This window comes from Rhopilema esculentum, chromosome 4, assembly GCF_057945365.1.
Source record: "Rhopilema esculentum isolate cy_ngs chromosome 4, ASM5794536v1, whole genome shotgun sequence".
NCBI classification, from domain to species: Eukaryota; Metazoa; Cnidaria; class Scyphozoa; order Rhizostomeae; family Rhizostomatidae; genus Rhopilema; species Rhopilema esculentum.
Genome location: NC_142818.1, coordinates 8,580,026 through 8,601,410, shown reverse-complemented (window position 1 = coordinate 8,601,410; position 21,385 = coordinate 8,580,026). Strand labels below are relative to the sequence as shown.

Sequence of the window (21,385 nt, the reverse complement as noted above, 5' to 3'; positions counted from 1 at the left end):
GTTTTATCGGAAAATTTTCAGCTTTGCCCCCCAAAAAGTTAACTCCCACTGCGCCCCTGCATTGGCAAGACTTTTCCAAATAATATGAAAATTTTGGCGTAGCTCATCTACACCTACAAATGATGGAGATTTCAATCTTGAAAACTTTGGAAAATATAAACGTGCCACACTAGACGAAAGTCAAGTAATTGATTAACTTAACCATTAGGGGCTACTCTATGCCTTAACCCTTTATATATCCACTGTAACATCATAACCACTTACGCCTCATATCTTGTCAACATGGATATTACACAATAGTATCAATAAAAGAGGCCCAAAATGGCGGAAATTACCAATTTCCCGTACTTGTGACTTGCGCATATGGTGACGTCATCAATATTTTGACACGTGATAGTTTTTAACTGGTTGATTTTAGGATATATGTTTCTAAGCTTTTGTTGTTCGATTTCTTATACTCTTTCGATTGATGCTGTTTGTTTTGAAATTTGACGATTTTTCATTTTTTTCTGGCCGTTAAAATTTACGTCATCGATCACGTGACAACTAGGGCGAAATTTTTTGGACACCCTTCAAAATTTCAAGGTATTAGTCCAAGGAAGTGGAAACAAGTGAAAAACCTCCAGTTACCCTCTCCGCCAGTTTGTTAGGAAAAATTCCCTGTCTAGGACGAGTGCTCGCAGAGTTTAGGTGATACACGGAGATGTTCCTATCAACAGAGTCTCATTTTTGGCTGGAAATTCTGGAGCAGGGTTATACTATTTGTCTCTTTTTTCTGGCAGAGGTATACCCAACCAAGAAACCTTTTCCAGTACAGGTCAGATTTGCCATTAAAATTAAAGCATTGTCCACACTATAGCTTTCTTCACTTAACACTTAAAGCTCAGATTTGGAATAAAAGCTCTTCTTCTAGGATAGGTTTCATGTTTACAGAATTTTTTTTCCAGGACAGGGTTAAAATAATTATTGTAGAAGGAACATCCCGTAGTTTGACTCCAAGGTGAACCCCCCGGGGATAAGGGCTCCATTTGAAATGTACATGTAGGCAAAAATTTTGTGGTGTACAGATAATGATATAATGATGATTTTACTTCACGCAGGGACCGCGGATCATATTACAGATTTAGGGAGCTAAAACTTTTTTTGGGGGGGGGGGGCTAAACATGTTAAAAACCAAGAGCAGAGCAATTTTGTATGGTTTTAAGTACATTGTAGAAATTATTGGAAAGCCCCCTTTTGAGCGGTCCCTGACTTTACGTGGATGTTTTCACAATATGAAGTTCTCAAGTGTGACGTCACAAAAACTATTTTTAGGATATTCTAATTTTGACCACATAACATAAAAGAACACCATGAAATACTCCCATTTATGCAAAATCAGTTAAATTTGTCAGAAATCGGGTGAGCTATCGCCAATAGAAGATTTGAAGTTTGCTAGCGGATTACTGTTGTTTTGGCTCAGTTCATAAAGTTATGCTGGAGCTTGTGCTCATCTGTTCATATCTCAGCCAATTCATAACACATTTAACTGATTTTGCAGATTAAGACGTATTTCATGATGCTCTTTCAGGTTATGGGAACAAATTTCAAAAATTCTAAAAATAAATTTTTGTGGCGTTGTCACTTTACAACTCTATTGCAGGCACTCATTAGTTTCCTAACATCTCACGAGTGTGGCACTGCAGCTAGCACCGTAGCCAATGCTTGCATAATATAAGGATATACATATCAAGGGCTCCGACGCAGGTTGGCAAGTGGAGGGGCCAAGAGAAAGTGTAACAGTCATAACAAAAGTTTTTTCAAAAAAGCTCTTTTGTTTTGCAAAAAAGTGAGGGGGCCATGGCCCCCCCGGCCCCCCCCTTCGTCGGAGGCCCTGCATATTTATTGATGTTGAGAGGCATAGCCAAATATGTCAGTTTCATGTCTTTCAATGCGGCATTCGTAGAATTGATCACATCTTGATGATGTAATGCCAGTTCCGTAACGTCCAGATCCAATTATATTCTATCATGCACTCTGCAATGGGTACCTTGGCGGTATGTTTTTTGTCTAGCAGGGTTTTTAAGATTTCTCAATTTTCTTCTACTCATGTGCATAGATTCTGGGGGTTGTGCCCTGTTATTTGGACTGAGTTGTACTGCTTTTTGAATATTTGCTTCCTTATTGGGTAAGAGATACACTATCCTCAATATCCCCTCAACATTGACCATCTTCAACGCTAATGCCAACACTGCAGTCAAAAAGACTTATTTTTGAGGTCATAGTCTCTCTCTAATGCTACCGTTGTTTTTGGTTTTTCTCAACAGAAGAGTTAAAAAGTTTAACTAAAGATTGCCAGTGACTAAATTTGTGGTGTTGAAACTCAGTTGGCCTGGTGGCTTTTTCAATGCCGAAGAGCTTCTTTAAAAAGCCAGTATAGAGGTAGTACATATATTTGTTTGGTTGGAGCTTGTACAGAGCTTGATTGGTATGAAACGGTTGTAAACCCCAAGGGGGCCACAATTCTTACTTGATTTTGTTATCAAGCTCATATCATAAATGAATATTTGCAAATCGATATCTACCGGAAAGTACAATACCTTGTGTCTTCAAGATTCTTGTCAAACAAATGTTCATGAATTCTTTCATTGCAACACAAGTTGTGCATAATTGTTTTAAACAAGCGAAACAATCACTAGTTAAAGTTTGGGTAATTTGATTTCATTTTTTTGGTTATGTCGGTCGTCAGAATAAAAATATTTTGGTTTCACTTGTAACCGGTTGCCGACGGTGACACATTTACGGCGATTTCCAAACGCTTTGAGGGCGCATTCTATTGTCTGCAGCAGAACAACCGCAACCAGCCAGAGCTCCATTCTTCAACATGCAACGTGGAGGAGACGGATTTCAATTTTTCTCTTAGTAATAATGAAATATAGTTATAATTAGCTAGCATTAGGCCCCCAAGGGGTCTGTAGATAGAAATACATTAAAAGCTGCTATTACAAAGGTAAGAAATCTAAAATAAATGAACAAGATTTATTGAATTGTAGGCCAATTTTGTTGCCTTTGCTACTAGCGGCACATTCAAGACTGCAACTGAGGAATGCATTCCGGAATTAACGCTGTACGCAAAAAGAAATATCGCTCGGCCCTGTTATGATAGTATGGGCCAAATTCAGCCTGAAATCACCTTGTTTTCAAGCTTGAAGTTACAAACACAGCTTGAGGACTTTTATTGCTCTAATAAATAAGGTTGACAACAACACGAAAATGGCTGTAATGTTCATCTTCACGACTTTGGTGAAGATTAAGAATTTGTGTGAAAGATACTCACTTAGCATAGTTTTGCATGAAAGCAGAATGCTTTTTTAATTTTATGTAAGTCATTTCTCTGCCAAAGAACATTTGTAATCTTGAACAAGAGATAGATTATCTGTTTTGTTCGCTCTATGAATCGAGATGGTTTGAAAACAGCAGATGGGTGCCACTTTAGTTAGTCTTTGCATGAAAGCAGAATGCTTCTGTTGGGAAAAAAGTCTTAATCTTATTGCGACAGCTCCATTTGCACCATGTGTTCTTGATGGCCACAGCAGGGGAAAAGACTGTGATCAGACTTTTTGGTTGTTTTTTGTCCTCCTAACGAGTTTACATGACCTACCATTTTGAGAGAATAATCAAGAATTTGTACTTTAATAAGGTGATGAATGATGAAGAAGGATTTTCTGGTTAATGTACTGACTGGGGAGAAAATATCCCACGTTTGCCTTTTTCAAGTTAATTTGCAATGATCTCTGAAAATAACCTGCAGAAAGGAGTATCAAACATTGATCAATATTGCCTGATAAAAGCAAGTGCAAAATATCAGATTTGCATGGGAGTGTAAAGCTCCAAAGAATTTGTCAATTGGAATCGTGTAATTTTTATCATAGTTGTACAACATTTTTAGCCAAAGAGGCTATTTGCATGAGAGCAGAATGCTCTATTAACAGGAACTAGAAGTAAAGTTATAAAAATTTAATGCTTGTTTTCAAAAATGTCGATCTAAATCATTGCAGTTCTGTTGTGGAAATGTTGGAAATAATTAAAATTTGGAATGTTTTTTTGGGATAAAGCTGTGAAAAATTTGATTAAAGCAATCTCTAGACAGACCTTAAATCAAAGTTGCATATTTTATCATATTTTATTTGATGGAATTTCATTTCCCTGGATAATTTTTCCTTTTTTTCTTCATTTCTTTGAAGATAAAGAACCTTGTTAAAGTCAAATCATTATAAATTGTCATTTAAGACACTATATTTTAATTCAAAAACATGAAATTTTTTCGATGATTTGGGAATTCATACAAATGTATGAATCCTTACAGATGCCTGCAATTGTTTATAGGGCTAAGTGGCTCATATCTAATTCAAATAAAGTCTCCAAGTTACACCAATGTAACATTTCATAAATGTGTCCAATGGAATGGGTTTCCTGTTAGCAGAATAAATGGTTGAGTCAAATTTAATGGTTTTTGACAGCTAGCCTCATTTGTCTCACAAGAGAGTCTACTCAGGATATGTTAATTCTTGAGCTAGGCCCATGATAGATCACCCATCTTTGCAGTTTAGAAGGCATTTAGCCAATGTACACTAAGCAATTTTCAATGGTGGAGAAAAAAGAAAAGGGCACAACATTTAAAAACATGACATCAAGAAATTTGAAAATTATTTGTTCTCATGTTTGAAGATTGATCATTTCATTTATTTAGCATTGATTTTGAACACTGCTAATCTTAATCAGTTCTTGAACTAAAAACATTGCCTTCTGGGTGCCTTCTTGATGATCCTGGATTTTTCTATGGATCCTGGTCTTTCCAGGATTCACCTAATGTTATTTAACTATCACATGAAACAAGTAAGAAAGACGAATCACATTATGTCTTTTCTGGATTCTTGATGATATTGAATGAATAATAAAAGAACATATTAGCCACCAGAAGGAGGCTATGTCTTAATCATAATTTATGCATTGATTTAAGGGGGGTGACACTTGGTTATACCATGATGATCCTATCCTTCACCAGCCCATTAGAATTCCCTGGTAAATTCAAATAATAATCAATTCCTTAAATGAGTTCCAAACATCTGATTTTCAACTAAATGCAAATTAGAGATTCTTTATCATGGTAGCAATACCACCAAAAAAGGTACTTTATTTACATGATTAACCTCATTTGACACAAGTTTGTCAGTCACAAGTTGAATCTATCTTACTTTGTTTTCTTTTTAAAAATTTGTGACATGTAACAATTTTATTCTGGTGAGGTACAATGTCAATCGTGGTCTCAAAAACTGCATATGCCTAGGCAAGTATCACATACAAAAACTTAAAATCTAAAAAAACAATGAGACCATCTTTGTTGTCAAAATATTGCTAATTTAAATACTTCCTCCACTAAAAATTTTGCTCATACAGATTTTCCAACAAGTTTTCGTGCTTGAATAAACTTTATTTGCTAAAGATGTGAGTTTTATAAAAACTAGCGCCAGTGTCAAGTCATAAGAGTCCATATGGCTCTTGTATGCCAATTTCTTTGTTTCAGACAATACATTTATAACGGTTTGCAAGTTCTTGTGGGCTTACAAATAGTATGTGGGCAGAAAAAATGTTCTTAGGTTGTATTGCATTGCTTTTCTTGTTGTTTTTACTGTACAAAGTATTGAATTTTTACTAGATTTTCATGTACCATTACTTCATCTTTAGGGAAGATGGTATGCTCATCCACCTATTTTTTAGCCTGTTTATCCAAAATACCAGATTTTTCAGGGAAATCTTTAAACATTTAGGTTTTGCTACATATTGTTTTTAGTATAGGCAACCAAGTTGTTTGGCTTTGAGGCTGAAGGCAGCCCAGGAACCAAGCAACCTGCTTAGCTGGTCATGAGGCTAAAATTTTTTTTGGTTTGGTATAAAGGAACAATGAATTATTTCTAAAAATGGGGTAAATATTTATATCTATAAGAATATCATATCTCACTAGTATTTGAAAAATTAATAGAGATAGAATGTTTTTATTTAGATAGGAGATAGGAATAGACTGTTTTAAATCATGTTGAACCCATGAACAACCTTTGAAAAAATAATAATCTCTAAAGGATAAAGGAGTTTTTGGATTGTCCCCACAGCTGGACTAAAGCAACTTGATGGGAACTAGGCTGTTAACGTAACTTGCTTGGCAGCCTGCTAGCAATTTTAGTCTAAAAATGGCAAAGCTGAAGCAAGAATATTATTACAACACATGAAACCTCAACATACTGGCATCTCATGCAATTACGTGAGTTCAATGCTTCATGCAATTACGGACAACAGTTGCCAATCAGAACAGGTGCCTCACCCCATCAAGCATAAATTTCAGAGGTGCAATTTAAAGGTGTCCTGTTCTATGCACTAAACATTGCAGTTCTGCCTATACAGTATAAAAATTGAATGTCAAATTGATTCAAGACATCTCAATAAGTCTTGAAAATATGCAAACATTTATTGGCAAGTTTACAAAAATGTTGATACCTTACATCAATGTCAATGAAATCAGAGCTTGGTCAAGGTGTTGCTAATTGACTCAATTGGTTTTTAAACAAACTTCCTGTAGATATTTAGCTATTTGACTTGAAAAAATTATCTACTGTAATGATTTACCTAAAACCCTATTTCAAGTGTGACATTAACTCTTCCCTTAATAAAATTCTCATGTGAAGGCCTAAATAATGTTAACTGGGTAGGTGGAAAGAAGTAGCCTATGATGTCACTGATTCTCATTGAAATTGTTTTTCTCATACAAGAAGGAGAAAGGAGATAGCAATGGAATCAGCTTCTTTAAATGAAATTAAAGACCAAGGTGTAGAAGACACGATTGCTCATGTAGAGGAAAAGATTCAAACTGTGGAACTTGACCATGGTGTTGAAAAAACATCTGAATCAGTTATTGAAAATACAGTAGTTGAACAAGAAAGTGTAGATCAAAAAGACAGAATTTCAATTGATGTTAAGAGTAAAATTGAGCTAAGTACAGAGGACAGAAAGCCAGAGCATAAGTTAGTAGAAAAGGCCAAAGAGGAAGGTACTGAAGATGCAGTTTCTTCAGAGAAACTAAGCAAAGCTATGGTAATTGGAGATGCAGAAGAAGGAGAGTTAGATTATGAAGAAGAAGTACCAGAGGAAGAGGTAGCTGAAGAAGTACAAAAAATGCGCCATGATAAAGATCAGTCTTGCCTTGAGGATGGAGAAGTTGTAGAAGAAAAGGAAGGTATTGCTGAAAAGGAAGATGAAGGCTCTGAAGAAGGGGAGATTGTCTCAGATGATGATGACGGTAACAAGGTAATCTTGTGTGGCCATTTTCCAGTTGTTTTGAAACACATTTTTCTGACTAAGCATGTTTTTGAAGTATGCTCTTTCATTTAATGTTTTCCATCTTCAATACTGCTAAGAATAACTTCTTTTATATCTCCACCACTCTGAAACTTTTTTGGTGACATTAGAAATCTAAGAAGTGAACAAAAGAAAGCCTAAATGCCAAATGAACAAAAGAAAGCCTAAAACTGAGTTTGAGGAAATTGTGTGACATAACAAAGGAAACATATTTTAGCTCTTTTTAATACTGTGCCTTCTTTTTTGTTCAATTCAATTTTTTTTGTATAAGAAAGGTTATCATATTATCATATTTTTGCTAGGTTATAAGCACAAAACAGGACAAAGAAGAAGGGGAAGTGAATGATGTAAGGATCTAGTCTCTTGTTTGTGTTGTTGAAAACTGGTGGTATTGTAAAAAAGCATCTTTCTATCTAAAGATCTAATAGGATGGAATATTTTTAATGTAATGAAAATTTATTGCTATGTGATTTTAACCCCCTGTAATTGAATCCTTTACCAGTTCAGACAAAAGTCAATTTTCTTCAAATCTGTCTCTCACATTAACTGCAATTTGACTTTCAACTACTGATGCCATGATGATTCTGAAGCTAAGCAGTGTATTTTAGATGACATAACCATCTTTGTGTCTTTTCCCAAACACTCTTTTTGGTTTTGTTTCAATGTTTTGTCTCCTTTTGCTGTTTTTCCTTTCCCATTTTGCAACTTAATTTGCTGTATAATGCTATTAATATGTTGTTTGAATCAAGCCACAACAAGCCACACTATTATGTTATATCTTTGTGTTTGTTAAAAGGTCTATTGTGCCTGTTGTGGCAGAAGTAAACATTAGGTCATCAGAATATCAATCATGTAGGGCACATGTAGTTAAACAATTTACTTATGCATGTAAATGAAAATCAAATTTCTAATAGTGTAGATAAAAGTTTGTCTGTGACAACTGGCAGAGCAAAAGAAAATATTTTAGGCCATGCCCATACTATTGTCACAAAAGATCTCTTTTTTCAATAGGGACACCCTGTTTGTCAATTTTTCTTTTGTTTTAGGGGTTTCAGAATCATAGACTCACATCACAAATGATACTTTGCCAAAATAATATCCTTCACCCAACTTTTTCTGATCGAATTTAGACAAGCTACATATATGAATGTGTCCTGTATGTTGCGTCACCATCTGGAGCGAAAAACAATCCTGCTTTGTGTAAATATAAACATAAATATGTGTAAATTAGTGTATAGGTTTATTTCCTGTTTGTTTATTAATTTTCGTTATTGTTTATAATACAAAGATTTCTTTTAGGATGACTTGGAAGAGGGTCAGCTTGATGAAGAGCTTGACAAAGGTAATTTTGCCAACTGTTTGATTTTTTCATATTACAGTGTCATTCAAGCATTTATTAGAAAAAGAGTCACAAGAAAGGCACTGTTAATTTCTTTGACACAAAGAAAAAGTTTTTCACAGGAAAGGTTTTTGACGAATAAATTTTCAGTAGCTTATGGAGGTGATATTTATGTTGAAGCTATATGACATTTGGTTTAGTCACTCGTTGATTACTTACTGCCTGCCATCTCTTTTTGGACATAAGCCTATGAAAATCTTATGCAATGGTTCTAGTCTCAGGCTGCTGTCACATCAATCAAACTATTTCTCTCACTTATGTTGTACCTTTTTTGTTTAAGGGCCCAGACCAAGAGTCCTTTGCAAGTACTATGAAGCAGGTAAAAAATTTGAATTTCTTGCTGTTGATATGTATTGTTCAGATTAGACCCTGTTGTTAGACAAATATCCACTTGTGCTAAATTTAGCATGCCTTCTTTATGTTCATTGCTTCAAACAGCAAGAGTATATATTAAAACATATAACTGGCACAGATTTGCAAATATCAGCCCTGATATGTTTATTTATGTGTGTCTGACAATTTACGCTGTAGTTTTAAAACTACACTTTTTTCAGAGGAAGGAAACTAGGAACTGATAAACTTTGTTTGATGCAACCAAAGAAATTCTAAGAATGCTTTGCCTTTGTGACAATATTCCTAAATAGAGGACATATGCCTGTAGCTTCTGCAATGACTGTGTAAGCCAGTATGTTTAGAATGATGCAATCTTCCTCTGGCACATTTTCTTATCTTTCTTGGACGATGCAGAGTCTTGCAAACCTAGCAAATAGTGCAATTATTGTATGCAAAAATTACTGGGTTGTATAGTCTTCACACAAAAAACCAACGTAAAACGATACACGCTACTTGAGAACTAACACTGCATAGTATAAGGCACGTTTTCAGGTATGTTATTAAGTTTCGTGATCATACTTCTGCTCCACTTCTGATTGCTAGGTATTTTATTTAGCAACACTAACCTCCCCAAAAATGTTTCTGCATCATTTTCGTTACTGTGATATTTATTGGACAGATTTGTGTTATGTGACAGTAAGAGCCGTTGTTGACTGTAATCAAATTGCAAGAATATTTTAGGCAATAGTTCCAATATAAAAATATGGTTCAGCTCCTCCTGAACCAGACATTGACGATACTTAATTGACTTTTATTTATAAGAGAGCATTTTCCTTCATAATATATATATTTTTCTACTTTTCAGCGATGCATTTGTTTCATAGGGTAACTGAGTATAATTTAGAGTTGATGACAGAAAGCGGGCTGATAGTAGTTTATTATTTGGTTGGCCATTGATAAACTTTTCGTCTCTTCAAGGTACTTGCAGATGGGGAATAACATGTCGATTTTTGCATCCTGGAATCAACGACAAAGGTTTGCTGTTTTCTCTATTTTTACCTTAAAAAGTTTGTGAAATTGTGAGGGGAGGAATGGATTTAACGTTGAAAAGTTTACGTTTACTCGACAAGAAATCGAGTGAAAAATCGAGTTGTTTGGCCACCTTGTCGAGCAATTCGAATGGCGTCGAGTGATGTCGAGTGAAGTTTGATCTCTAAGTCAAGTGAAAAAGATGTTGTAGAATGAAAATCGAATCGTTTGGCCACCTTGTTGAGTGAATCAAGTGAACGCGTGTGCAGTTATCATCTCTTATGCGGGGTAGGGAAGCATACTACCCTGGGGCCCGAGGTCCAGGGGACCTTTTTAAGTGATGAATTCCATTTTAAGAATGGAATTAATCATAAGAAACAAAATTTTGCGTGAAAATATTATTTTGCTCAAGCGAAATAAGTACTTAATGGCGGTTCCTGCATGAAACGAACGAACAGGATCTTATGTCGCTCGCGTTCGTCAAGAGATTTTAAAAGGATATTTGCACAAAGGATAAACACGGCAGCCGATTTGTGTTTCTTTGCCTTCATTTTGTTTGCGTGAGTGAAAAATCGAGCGAAAGATCGAATCGTTTGGCCACCCATGCTCGACTTCGCTCGATTTTGAGATCAAATGTCGAGAGAAAGATCGAGCGAAAAATTGAATCGTTTGGCCAAGGCTTAACGTGGAGTGGGTTCAACGTAGAAAAGGTGTAAAGCTGGTTTAACGTTTGAAACATATAGCGTTAACAATTTTTTCCGACTTTTTTGTTTTGTATTTCTGATTATCCTTTCTCTGAAATCATAAAACCTAACATAAGAAATTCAGTTGAAATGTGCCAGTCATAACGAAGGATGCACGTGCATCAAGTTTCCACTATAAATGGCACATACAGATGTACTTTGTTTCATTCGAAGAATGAAAAAAAAGATCAGTTAGAGGAAAATACAGGATATATTAGACATATTATAATATTCCACTCATTAGTATAAATCTACATTAGTTTCAGAAGATATAAAACAGAATAATCTTCGTTCTGATCCTTCTGTTCCCTTTTGTTTTCTCCTGTTTCCTAACGCTTCCTTCTGTTCAAGATGAATTGTTCCCCAAAAATCATCTTAGTCATATTTCAGTCTAAATCAGAACTAGCAAAAAATAGGTATGCCACGACTGAAAATTTGAGCATTTTAATTTTCAGGTAATTATGTAATGCATCGTCCTGTTGGAATGTACCCAACTGCTTTCGGAAAGCCACCTCCTCCCAGCGAGCTTGGACCTCTGAACAACATGGTACCACGCGGACCTCCGATACCTATTATGCAGCCAACTGGATTCGGCGATAATGCAGTAAGTTTAAATTTCAAAGTAGAAAAATCAAATCGTTATAATTTGGACAGAAAGAGTTCGTTTTCAACCCTGGGACTCTGCTTGTGAATCGTCTTTTTTGACCACATTTGACCACTTTTAACACAATTCTCTTGACCATCTTTTTAACTCCTTTGATCACAAAGCCTATGTTATTATTTAAAGACTTTTCCCATGGGCTCCGACCCAGGTTGAAAACGGGGGGGACAAGGGAAAATTTAACACCCATAACAAAATATTTTGAATAAAATCTCTAGTGTTTTGCATAAAAGCGAGGGCCATGGCCCAGCAACCCCCCCCCCCTTCATTGGGGGCCCTGTTACCAGCCAATTCTTTTTACCTCGTAAAATTGCTGCTCTAGATATTTTTATAACCGTTTTCAGACTTTTTACATATTTTGCTTTGCAATTTGTTATGACCCTTCCAATCTGTAACCTTTTGCAGAGAGGCTATGATGTTTATGAAAAAAATGACGATATTTTTTTCTTGAAGCATATTCCTGTTGAATTGGAGATCTTGCTACCATCACAGCCAAGAAAAGAAACTGCTTGGGAACGAGGATTGAAGAAAGCAAAGGAGGCAAGTCCACTTCTTCTAGGTGCTCTGGTCGGGGACTCCTTTCTCATTCATTACAACATATTATCTGCCATTTCTACTACGGAAATCTGCATAGCCTGATGTGCTAATATCATCGAAATATTTTGCTTTTTCTGTCTTGTTTTTGTAAATATTCTCGTTTAATTTGGTTATATTTACTAGTTTATCATTATGTTTGAATTTTGTTCCATTTCCCTGTTTCTAATTTTGCTGTATCTTTATAAAAACTTACAATATTTTCTTTTTTCACAAGGTAACCCATAATTTATTAGCAAATGAGAACCTGCCTTTTCTAGCATTTTATAAAATCATCCTATATGAAACGATCAACGTTAAGGGAAAGAGAATGAACAACTGGCTTCCCTACACACATATTACCAACACATATAGGCAACTAATCATGACAGAATTCCCATATTTTATCACTACATACAGTTTTGTCCTCGGAAACAGCTCAATGCCAATTCAAATTGAATAGATAAATTATATGTAGAACACTGGGATATATGGCCTTTGATTTTTTTTAATTAATTAGACACATAGAGCATTAGGCATCAAGACGGCCCAGTGAAAAGGACTTTGTGATTTACTTAGCTTCTAAATACCCATATCTCAAGAACTACAGCTTCTAAGTGGTCATAAACTTTTTTCAGATGCTATATAGAAACAGTAATTGATAGATGGAAAGTAAAACATGTGTGCAAGTTGAGCGACATTACCTGTTTACACACCCATGCAAATTTACCCATACAACTGAACACAGGCATGGTATTCATTGTGTTGTCATAAGACATATTGTCTAATAAATGATTACGTAGAATCCAGCTAGTGCTTGAATAAATCTTGTAGAAGAGGGTTAGTTTATGACAAAATTGATCGTTTCATTAGATAAAGTTAACTTCGATTAAAAGAAAGGAAGAGGACGAAAACTTTGAAGAGAAGCGTATAAATCTGAGCATAAAGGAGAATGATACAGAAAGCGAAAGGCCGGTTGCTGCCAGACGGGAACCATGGAGACATGCCACGGAGAGAGATGGTCAGGCGGGTGCGAGGCCAAGACCAGTGGATCTGAGGCCGGATATAAATGAAAGACGTTTTAGTAGAAACAGAAAGACGCCGCCTAGGCGTTATGTAAGTAGAGACATTGTGTTTCAGTATAAACAGCTATGAAGGGTGTTGAGATATTTGCGTAGAAGCATTTTCTTATTTTGTTTCTGAGACAAAATCAATTGTTGACATTAATGATTTGAGATTGTAAACTGAATTCGCAATCCAAGATTTGAGGTCAGGGGCAGTAGTGAATGAGGTCAAGGGGGCTCTGTTCCCCAATCTTGTCAATAAGTTGTATTGTTACTTACTGATTACTAGAATTTTTGTACTTTATATCAACCCACTTTGAGGTCCCACTTTCGTGGCCTCTTTTGTTACGGGTTTCTCATTGTTCTATTTAGGACGGGGATAGAGAAAGGGGAAGTAGATCATATGAAAAAGACAGAGACAAATTTCGCGATATGGATCGTGAACGGTATTTAAGGATGCGAAGAGAAAGAACGCCTCCCTCCCATGAACGGTAAGCATTTGAGATTAAAAGAATTTTTACTCGTTATTTCCTACTGTCATGGCCACGATATCATTTAACTTCATTTTACAATAGGTATTTTGGAATCTATCTACATCAACACCACAATCCCTGAACGTTTAGATCCTTAGAATTTTCAATAAGGCTGGGGGCAACCGGTTTCTCATTGTTCAATGACAAGAACACATGCACCACTCCTCCCCTCGCGATTTTTTCTTCCCACATCTGGATATTAGTTTTAGCTTACTTTTTCGTTAACTACCCGATGTTATACTCTGAAGACGAAATTTACTTCAGTATTATATCTTTGCACTTTTTCAGATTGTTTTTAGAATTATTTATGATTATGAATTGGTTGTGATTAAATTACTCGGTTAATGGGTGATAAGCTCAGCTTTCCTTATAGTCAACATGAACTTTATTCCTTTGATTGATATAAGATTTTCTTTTTTGAATAGGAGAGGCAGAGAAAGAGAACGTGACAAGCCAGATTTAAGACGGGAAAAGCGAAGCGATGTCAGAGAGAAGATTCCAAAGGGCTTCCAGGAGGAACTGCCGAAGGAACAGGCAAAAGTCAAAACAGAGCAAATCAAAGAGGAACCTAAAAAGGGACCTATTGAAGAAACGGGACAGAATGTTGAAGTGGCTGTTTCCCCAAAGATGGACGCTGAACAATGGGTGGATCCGTGGATGAGAAGGCAACCGGCACAGAATCGATCGCCGGAAATCCGATCTCCTGTTACAAAGGGTGATGATTTGAGTTCAATCGGAAGCTCCGAATCAGGAGAGGGTAAATCTACCAACTATCCATGTAGAAATTTTGCTATTGGAACTGGTCTTGTTTTTTCTTTATCATGGTAGAAGACGAATGGAGTTTGACATATGAAAACCTTTTTAACCCAGCTGATAAGCGCTTTAAGCTGGATATTTTAGAATTAGAAACGAGCCATGATTTCTTCAAGGCATTGAGTCATGGTAAATAGGCTTTCTCTATAGGGGGTCATTTGGTTTCGGCGTGATCGCTGCTGTTTCATGTGATATTGGCATCCGTTGTTGACAACTTGCTATTGATGGAAATTTTTTTGTCAATCAGTACGAGGTGAGTTCATGTGACCAGTTCAAGGTCAACCAATAGCATCGCAGTCATGGAAATCATGACTCAGCGGATTTTGGCACTTAGGGTATACCCAGTCTATTTATCGTGACTCAATGCCTTTAAGAAATAGAACTTTATAAGATATTTTTAAAATGTCGCACTAATATAATATGCGAATCGTTAACTAAGGTGCTATGCTAATAGTTTCTCCTCAGCTTTCAGCAGGTTTCTCCTCAAGGTTTTGGCTTTTCTTTCCAGCTTATTCTGTGAAAGTGATTTTAAATGTTTTTAAGGTATTGTTTTATTATCGCAAATATTTTATATGTTGTATTTGGTCGTGAATGTGAAGGTCAAAAAATACAGAGAGACATTTAGACAATTGCCATCTGCATCACGTTTTTAAAACGGTGACTTTTTTGTAGATTCAGACAGTGAAGAATCTGATGAATCTGGCTCCGATTCAGATTCAGATTCAGGAGAATCGTCCAATGCTGGAGAAGGAAATGATGCAGTGAAAGAGGTAACCGTTGATTTTCACTGTGTAAGATAAAGTTGTAACCAGTTGTAGATCATCTTTTTAGATGGAACTGAACCTAGAGTTGTGTTTTGAACAGAACGTTTAATTATTCCGTAAAGCAGCCTGCTGATGCTCTTGTCTTTCAATACATGAATATTGTAGGCTATGGATGTCCAGTTGCAGTTTCGCAAGAAATAAGATACCCTGTGAGACAAATTCGCAAGAAATGGCTCACATGATTGCATATAGATCAGAAATTATCGCAATGGAAGACTATTTTTAAATGAGAATTCCAGCTTCTGCATCTGAGAGGTCGTGGTTGCTATGGTTTCGTAGTAGAGACAGAAACTTACATTGGCAGGAATGAGAGGTTTTATCTTAAAAGTGAAAAAGACAGGTTTATCTCGTAACACGATTTAAACAAGTGCCACTTTCGTTGTAAGTACCTGTGGTAAAGTTGAGGGTATCTTTTGGAGAGACCAACAAAATTTTCTAATGGGAGAAGCATGTGGAGGTACAGCAGATGGGGGATACCTGGAAACCTCCACAGTGGCATGGTACCTCAACATGCCTCCACATACTTTCGTTGTAAGTACCTGTGATAAAGTTGAGGGTATCTTTTGGAGAGACCAACAAAATTTTCTAATGGGAGAAGCATTGCCTTTCTTATGTTAAAAGAGCATGTGAAATAATGATTCAGTTCAATGAGCATGCTATTTAACATGTTTCTATCTCCTTGACTAACTCGCTTTAAACCTTTTTTCTTTCCCTTGATCCGCAGGTGGCTGAATCCAAGCCCACTGCAGGGCAAGAGCCAAAAGAAGATGCAGCTGTAACAGGACCAAAAGATCCTCGCATAGCTGCAGCTGCTCCAACTAGTAGCATTACAGCAAAGTCAGACTCTGTTTCGTCTAATGACAGGAGTAGGTCATCAAGCAAACCCTCTCGGTCTGGCAGGGAATATCGAGATCCGATCAGAAAAAGACATGGAGACTCACATAGGCTACATAGAAGAGGACCCGAAGATGATCGAAGAGATAGAGATCGTAGAGACAGGTGCAAAATATATCGTTATAATACAGCGACACAAAAATAATATAGGGACATCTCTTAATAACGGCGAGTAACTCTGGTCGGACCTATCTCCGCTCCATGTTTGTTTCGCTAACAGTGATGAATTGCTGAGATTTGGTCCATATAACATGATATATTGAATAAAACATGATTAGAGTTTTAAAATCGAACATTGAAATATCCATATGTATATTAGTACCGCATCTGTGGTTATAGTTTGCTTTTTTCATTGCGATGGATCAATAAAAATGCTTCTCATTCTGTTTCCAGGTATCCCCCATCTGCTGTACCTCCACATGCTTGGCAAGCTCAGTCATCGATGGAAGGAAGCTGGCCACGAATTGGCTTCGGTCAGCACCCTGGAAATGGATACCGGGGGGATGACAGGCCCCGTAGACCTGATGAAGGCCCAAGGTGTGTTTGCCAATTCATCTCACTAACGTACTTTGAATCAATCCTTTGATAATGAAAGTACTACACAATATTAATGATTGTATGAAAGCTAAAACCTTGCATTACGTTTGGTTTAGAGCGCCTATGTCTTTCAAGACCATAAAATGCAACAAGTATTTGATTTAAAAGTAGATTTCTTCATGACCCATAAAGGAGAGTTCTTCATGATCTAGCGTTGATATTCTTTTCAAAATCGTATGCGATTTTTTTACTGAACATATTTTTACAGGTTAAAATCAGACAAATATCGCGGCGATAGACCACAACCTTCCAGATCACCACGTGACTCGTCCCATTCTCGAAGGCGGGACCCACGTGAAGGCCCGAAAGAGGAAACTGACAGACGGAGGGCGGACGGATACCGAACACAGAGTCCGAAGCAAAGGGTTAGAAACCTTTTTACTGATTTTTTTAAGATACTCTTTCCACTAGTCTTTACCCCGCCCCTATTCACAGTTCCTATTTTTTTAAATTCGTGAACTAATGCAAAAAAACATTTTCGATTGCACTGTAGAATTATTGAATTAATGAAAAGTTTAGTCGTTTTGCCACCCTGTTTAGTGTTGTTTAGTAGTGCTGAGTGTTGTTGAGCAATGTTTAATCCTGGTCAAAAATGTTTAGCGTTGTTTAGTATTGTTTAGCAAATGTTTAGTCGTTTGTTTAGTACTGTTTAGCAAATGTTTAGTCGTTTCGCCACCAATTAAACATTTGTTGTGGTCGCGCAAGCGCTCTATCTGTGGAAATCCAAAGGTTTTCGTCGGTTTTCGTTGGTTTTCCTGTCTCTACGTGACCCAACAAGCCTTTATGAGATATCTGAATATCTCGTTGTACGCTACTGTGTCTTCTTCAACAGTCAACTTTGTTGTCAATGTGCTAAAAAGTCCCCGTCGCTTTCTTTCCCCGTCGCTTCATCCAATTCTTGTTTTTATCTAATGCTTGTGCATGCAACAAAATAAACCAAAAGCCAATTCCTATGCAAGATCCCCTACAACCCAACAGCGTCGTAGCTAGCTCGCTGTTCAAAAAAGTTGAGTGAAGTTTAGTGAAAAGTTTAGTCACGTTTTGTCACCCTCGCTAAACTTCGCTCAACTTCAGTAAACAAAAGTTGAGTGAAATGTTTAGTCGTTTTGCCAGGGCTTAAGAATTAGAAAGGAACTCTTAATAGGGGCGGGGTGAAGACCAGTGGAGTAAAGAACGATCAAATAGAAAGTCTGACAGTCTGTATTTGAAGAACTATCTTCTCGAGAATCTTTCTACTGAATGAATATAAGTCCTTTATCTTTGTATGTATTTCGTTACCAGGATCCTCGGCTGGCAGACACAAACAGACAGCGAAAACGTGACGAGGAGCGCCGCACGAAAGAGGAGAATCCTGCTGACAAGAAAACACCTCTTGAAAGGTGAGATTTTCATTCAGTTGATCTGCACAGAACTGTTTAATCTAATGTTGTAAAATGGTATCGATTGCAGATTTATTGGTTGTTAATGATGCTATTGTTTTGTTTATGTATTGTTTGAACTTTGATAAACCAAAGTGTTTTGATGTGTTCTTCATTACTACAGTGTAAAGCAACCAGTTCCACGAGCAGATGCTACCGCTGACACCAAAGATGAAAAGACAACTAAAAACAACAGTGAGGCAAGCGAGGACGAGTTCCGCTCGCCTAAGTACGGTGCAGGCTCAGGATCGGAAAGCGAATCGGGATCGGAAAGCGGAAGTGAATCTGAAAGTGGGAGCGAGGCTGCTTCGGACAGTGACAGCGGAAGCGCTAGTGGAACTCCGAGCGAAAAGTCCGGAAGTGAATCAGGAGAAGAAGGAAGTGGAAGTGGAGATAATTCCGATTCTTCTGACTCGGATGCATCTACGTCACGAAAAAAGGAGATCGAGAGGAAAAAGAAAGACTTTGAGATGGTCTTGAATCAGGTAGGTTGCGAGTGGGAACCTACTTAAGCCACAGTATAAAAGTCTTGGTTAGTTAGAATCCACCCAAATTCGGTTGCATGGGATGTGCAACTTTCAAGCGTAAAATGGAAACCCAAAGCTGTCAAAAATCCCAAACAGGCTACTGGCTCAGTATATGTTTTCTCTCAAAGTACTGTGATATGGGTTTTGAAAGCAGCGGCGTAGCTTGACCTTCCAGACTAGGGGGTGGAGGGTGATCATTAGTAAAATTTACCGACGAAAACATAAAAATGAAGAGAAATTTTGGTTCAATTTCAGCTTCTGATATACGACTTTACCGACAAACCAGGAATTTTTTGGACTAACAGAAGGTTAACCGATAAACTCATGAAAAATTGAGGGTGTCACACCCCCTACACCCCCTACACCCCCTCCACTAACTACGCCCCTGTTTGAAAGTTTAACTTTGCACTGAAATTCGCTATGAATTATATTTAATCAAAGAATTGATCCATCTTGTGGCCTGCTACAACTATCAAGTTATACGCAGTATTTTCAGTGGCTGTTTTAGTGTTTTGCGATATCGCTAAAGCAAATCTTTCAGACATATTAGCAGGTGTAGTAAACTTTACTTTTAACTATTTACCTCTGATCCGGTTTAGACGAAAAGTTTATCAAGTTCACAAAAAAGCAGCAAGTCTAGAACAAATTCAACAAGCAAAGAAACGACGGATCAGCGTCCGCAGGCCGGACAGAAAAGACCTGCGTCCGAACAAGAAAGCTCAACTTCTTCTCCAAAAGCTGCACTAAGTAAGACATCGGCAAGGAAAGATGAATTGTTGAAAGAACTTAAAGCAATAGAAGATGCTATCGCACGCAAACGAGCCAAAATCGAATGATAAACGATTTAATATGATTCATAAAACATTTATTAAACATGTCATTTCAAAGGATTGCATCCGGCGAAAAGCATTTGACACCCGTAATTATTGCACAGGGTTTGAAATTCTTGCTGACAGGCAAAACCTGTGTTCTAATTCCTTTTTATCTCAAGAATAAGGTCGTGATAAAAACACAGGCAGTCAGCCAAATGCAAGTGTTTTTAGTCACCATTTTTTGCCAGGTGTTAGATTTTTCGGGTCGAGGTAACATGGCCAAATTCTGGGTTTGTAGTAATGTAGAAATGACAGAAAAATATATTTGTCAATATTTTCAGTGCCTTTTAGGGTGGTTTAAGCTCTTCGATGTTTTTTCAGTTTGAGAAAATGTCGGTATAATATTTGCAGAATTTTTTGCTTTAAATTTTCGTTTATGCACAAATGCACAAAGACACGAGTAATAAGTGTACCTTCTGAATACATAAATGAAGTTTCATCAGTTTATCATACAACCAAAGCTGATTAAAACTCATATAAGGAAAATCTTGAAAGCAGGCCTTACCTTTTCGTCACTGAGTAAAGTTTCATTTGTCATAAGTTATCCACATTTTGTAAATCGAAACTGTTAAGAATTATTGATCACTTGTATCAAATGATAAATGTCAAATCGTAAAATAAACATTGCAGCTATTTTTTGTTGTATAGTGCAGGTGAAATTCCTCTTTCAGGAAACATGTACATGTATAACAAAATTTAAAAACTTGAAAAGTAAATAATTTGTGAATGTTTCTTTCCTGTGTCCAAGCTAATTCAGTATGTTGCAAAGTGATAATATACACTTTGCAACGTGATAAAGTGATAATAATATGTTGCAAAGTTACTCGCAAAGGTAGATTTTTATGGAAACACCACAGGTATTAGCAAAATTGTTGGGAATGCGAGATCTTCACACGTTTTGTTAGTTTTGGAGCCTGGAAGAAATTTTATAAAGAAAAAGGAATTATCTGTTTGAATAGAAGTAATCTTCGTCAGGGGCGTAACTTGGCCAATAGTTTTGGGGGGGTGAAAAGGGTTTCTGCCCTGCAAAACTGAGTGGTGCCCTGCAGACATTGTAGCAACGGTTTGTCTATAGGTTACTAGTGAAAGCTTTACCAGTGTGCACTGGTCTTTACCAAGGACAAACCTCTAAGCAATAGAAACAAACTTGAAACTTCATTGCCTATGAAATTTCTATTTCTCTACGTGAGCGCAAATTGTTTTTTATATTCACTTCATTTAATGTTGGTTTGCAAAATTAAGCTAATAAACAGCTAATTGGGGGGGGGTGGGGGGGTTGGTGGGTACATGATGTAGACAGCGCAACGAAATTTAACCCAGTGGGGCTAAGAGTCGAGTTTAGTGAGGTAGGAGGACCCACCATGGTTGGGTCCGACGTGAAGAAATTTTTTGAAATTATACCTTGTAAAAAGGGCTAAAAAGTATCTTTCAGACAAAAATTTAGCAAAATACTATTGTGCTAAAAGAACTGATTGTTTATTGAAAATATTATTGTTTATTGGGAAAAATAGGGAGGGGGATGTCATGCTAAAACTCTAGTGTTAGACGTTGGGGAAGGAAAGGAATGGCAACCTTTCGTTTCAGATTGCACGTAGTTGTGAATGACAGAGGAAGATGTTGTTTTGATTGGGAGAATTTTTTTCCTGAACAGAAATGTGCAGTTTTTTGTATCAAGAAGGCCATGTTTACACATCCAAAATTAAAACATTGCAATGTTAC

The 21,385-nt window shown here is 36.9% G+C and overlaps 1 protein-coding gene across 2 annotated transcripts; it reads left to right on the top strand.

The window, feature by feature from the left end:
• The first annotated feature begins 2,826 nt into the window (after positions 1–2,826).
• On the top strand, positions 2,827–20,433 carry LOC148960390 (uncharacterized). Of its 2 annotated transcripts, XM_089114263.1 has the most exons (18): positions 2,830–2,989; positions 6,801–7,335; positions 7,689–7,733; positions 8,686–8,728; positions 9,066–9,104; positions 10,097–10,153; positions 11,346–11,494; positions 12,005–12,091; positions 12,998–13,240; positions 13,561–13,679; positions 14,147–14,478; positions 15,207–15,304; positions 16,083–16,357; positions 16,646–16,789; positions 17,058–17,214; positions 18,131–18,228; positions 18,392–18,752; positions 19,394–20,432. In XM_089114263.1, exons 2-18 carry the CDS (start codon positions 6,820–6,822, stop codon positions 19,628–19,630), a joined length of 3,000 nt encoding a protein of 999 aa, XP_088970389.1. In that variant the 5' UTR covers positions 2,830–2,989; positions 6,801–6,819; the 3' UTR covers positions 19,631–20,432. The 2 variants fall into 2 exon arrangements, with proteins under 2 accessions (XP_088970387.1, XP_088970389.1); XM_089114261.1 differs by having other exon boundaries at positions 2,827–7,335; positions 19,394–20,433.
• The last annotated feature ends 952 nt before the right edge of the window (positions 20,434–21,385 follow it).

What these genes read in the sequence shown, in the direction of transcription:
- LOC148960390 (XM_089114261.1), top strand. Translation starts at nt 6,820, where the DNA reads ATGGAATCAGCTTCTTTAAATGAAATTAAAGACCAAGGTGTAGAAGAC. An exon ending in ATGATGATGACGGTAACAAG is followed by an intron (nt 7,336 to 7,688) that starts GTAATCTTGTGT and finishes TATTTTTGCTAG; the next exon opens with GTTATAAGCACAAAACAGGA. An exon ending in AAGCTCCGAATCAGGAGAGG is followed by an intron (nt 14,479 to 15,206) that starts GTAAATCTACCA and finishes ACTTTTTTGTAG; the next exon opens with ATTCAGACAGTGAAGAATCT.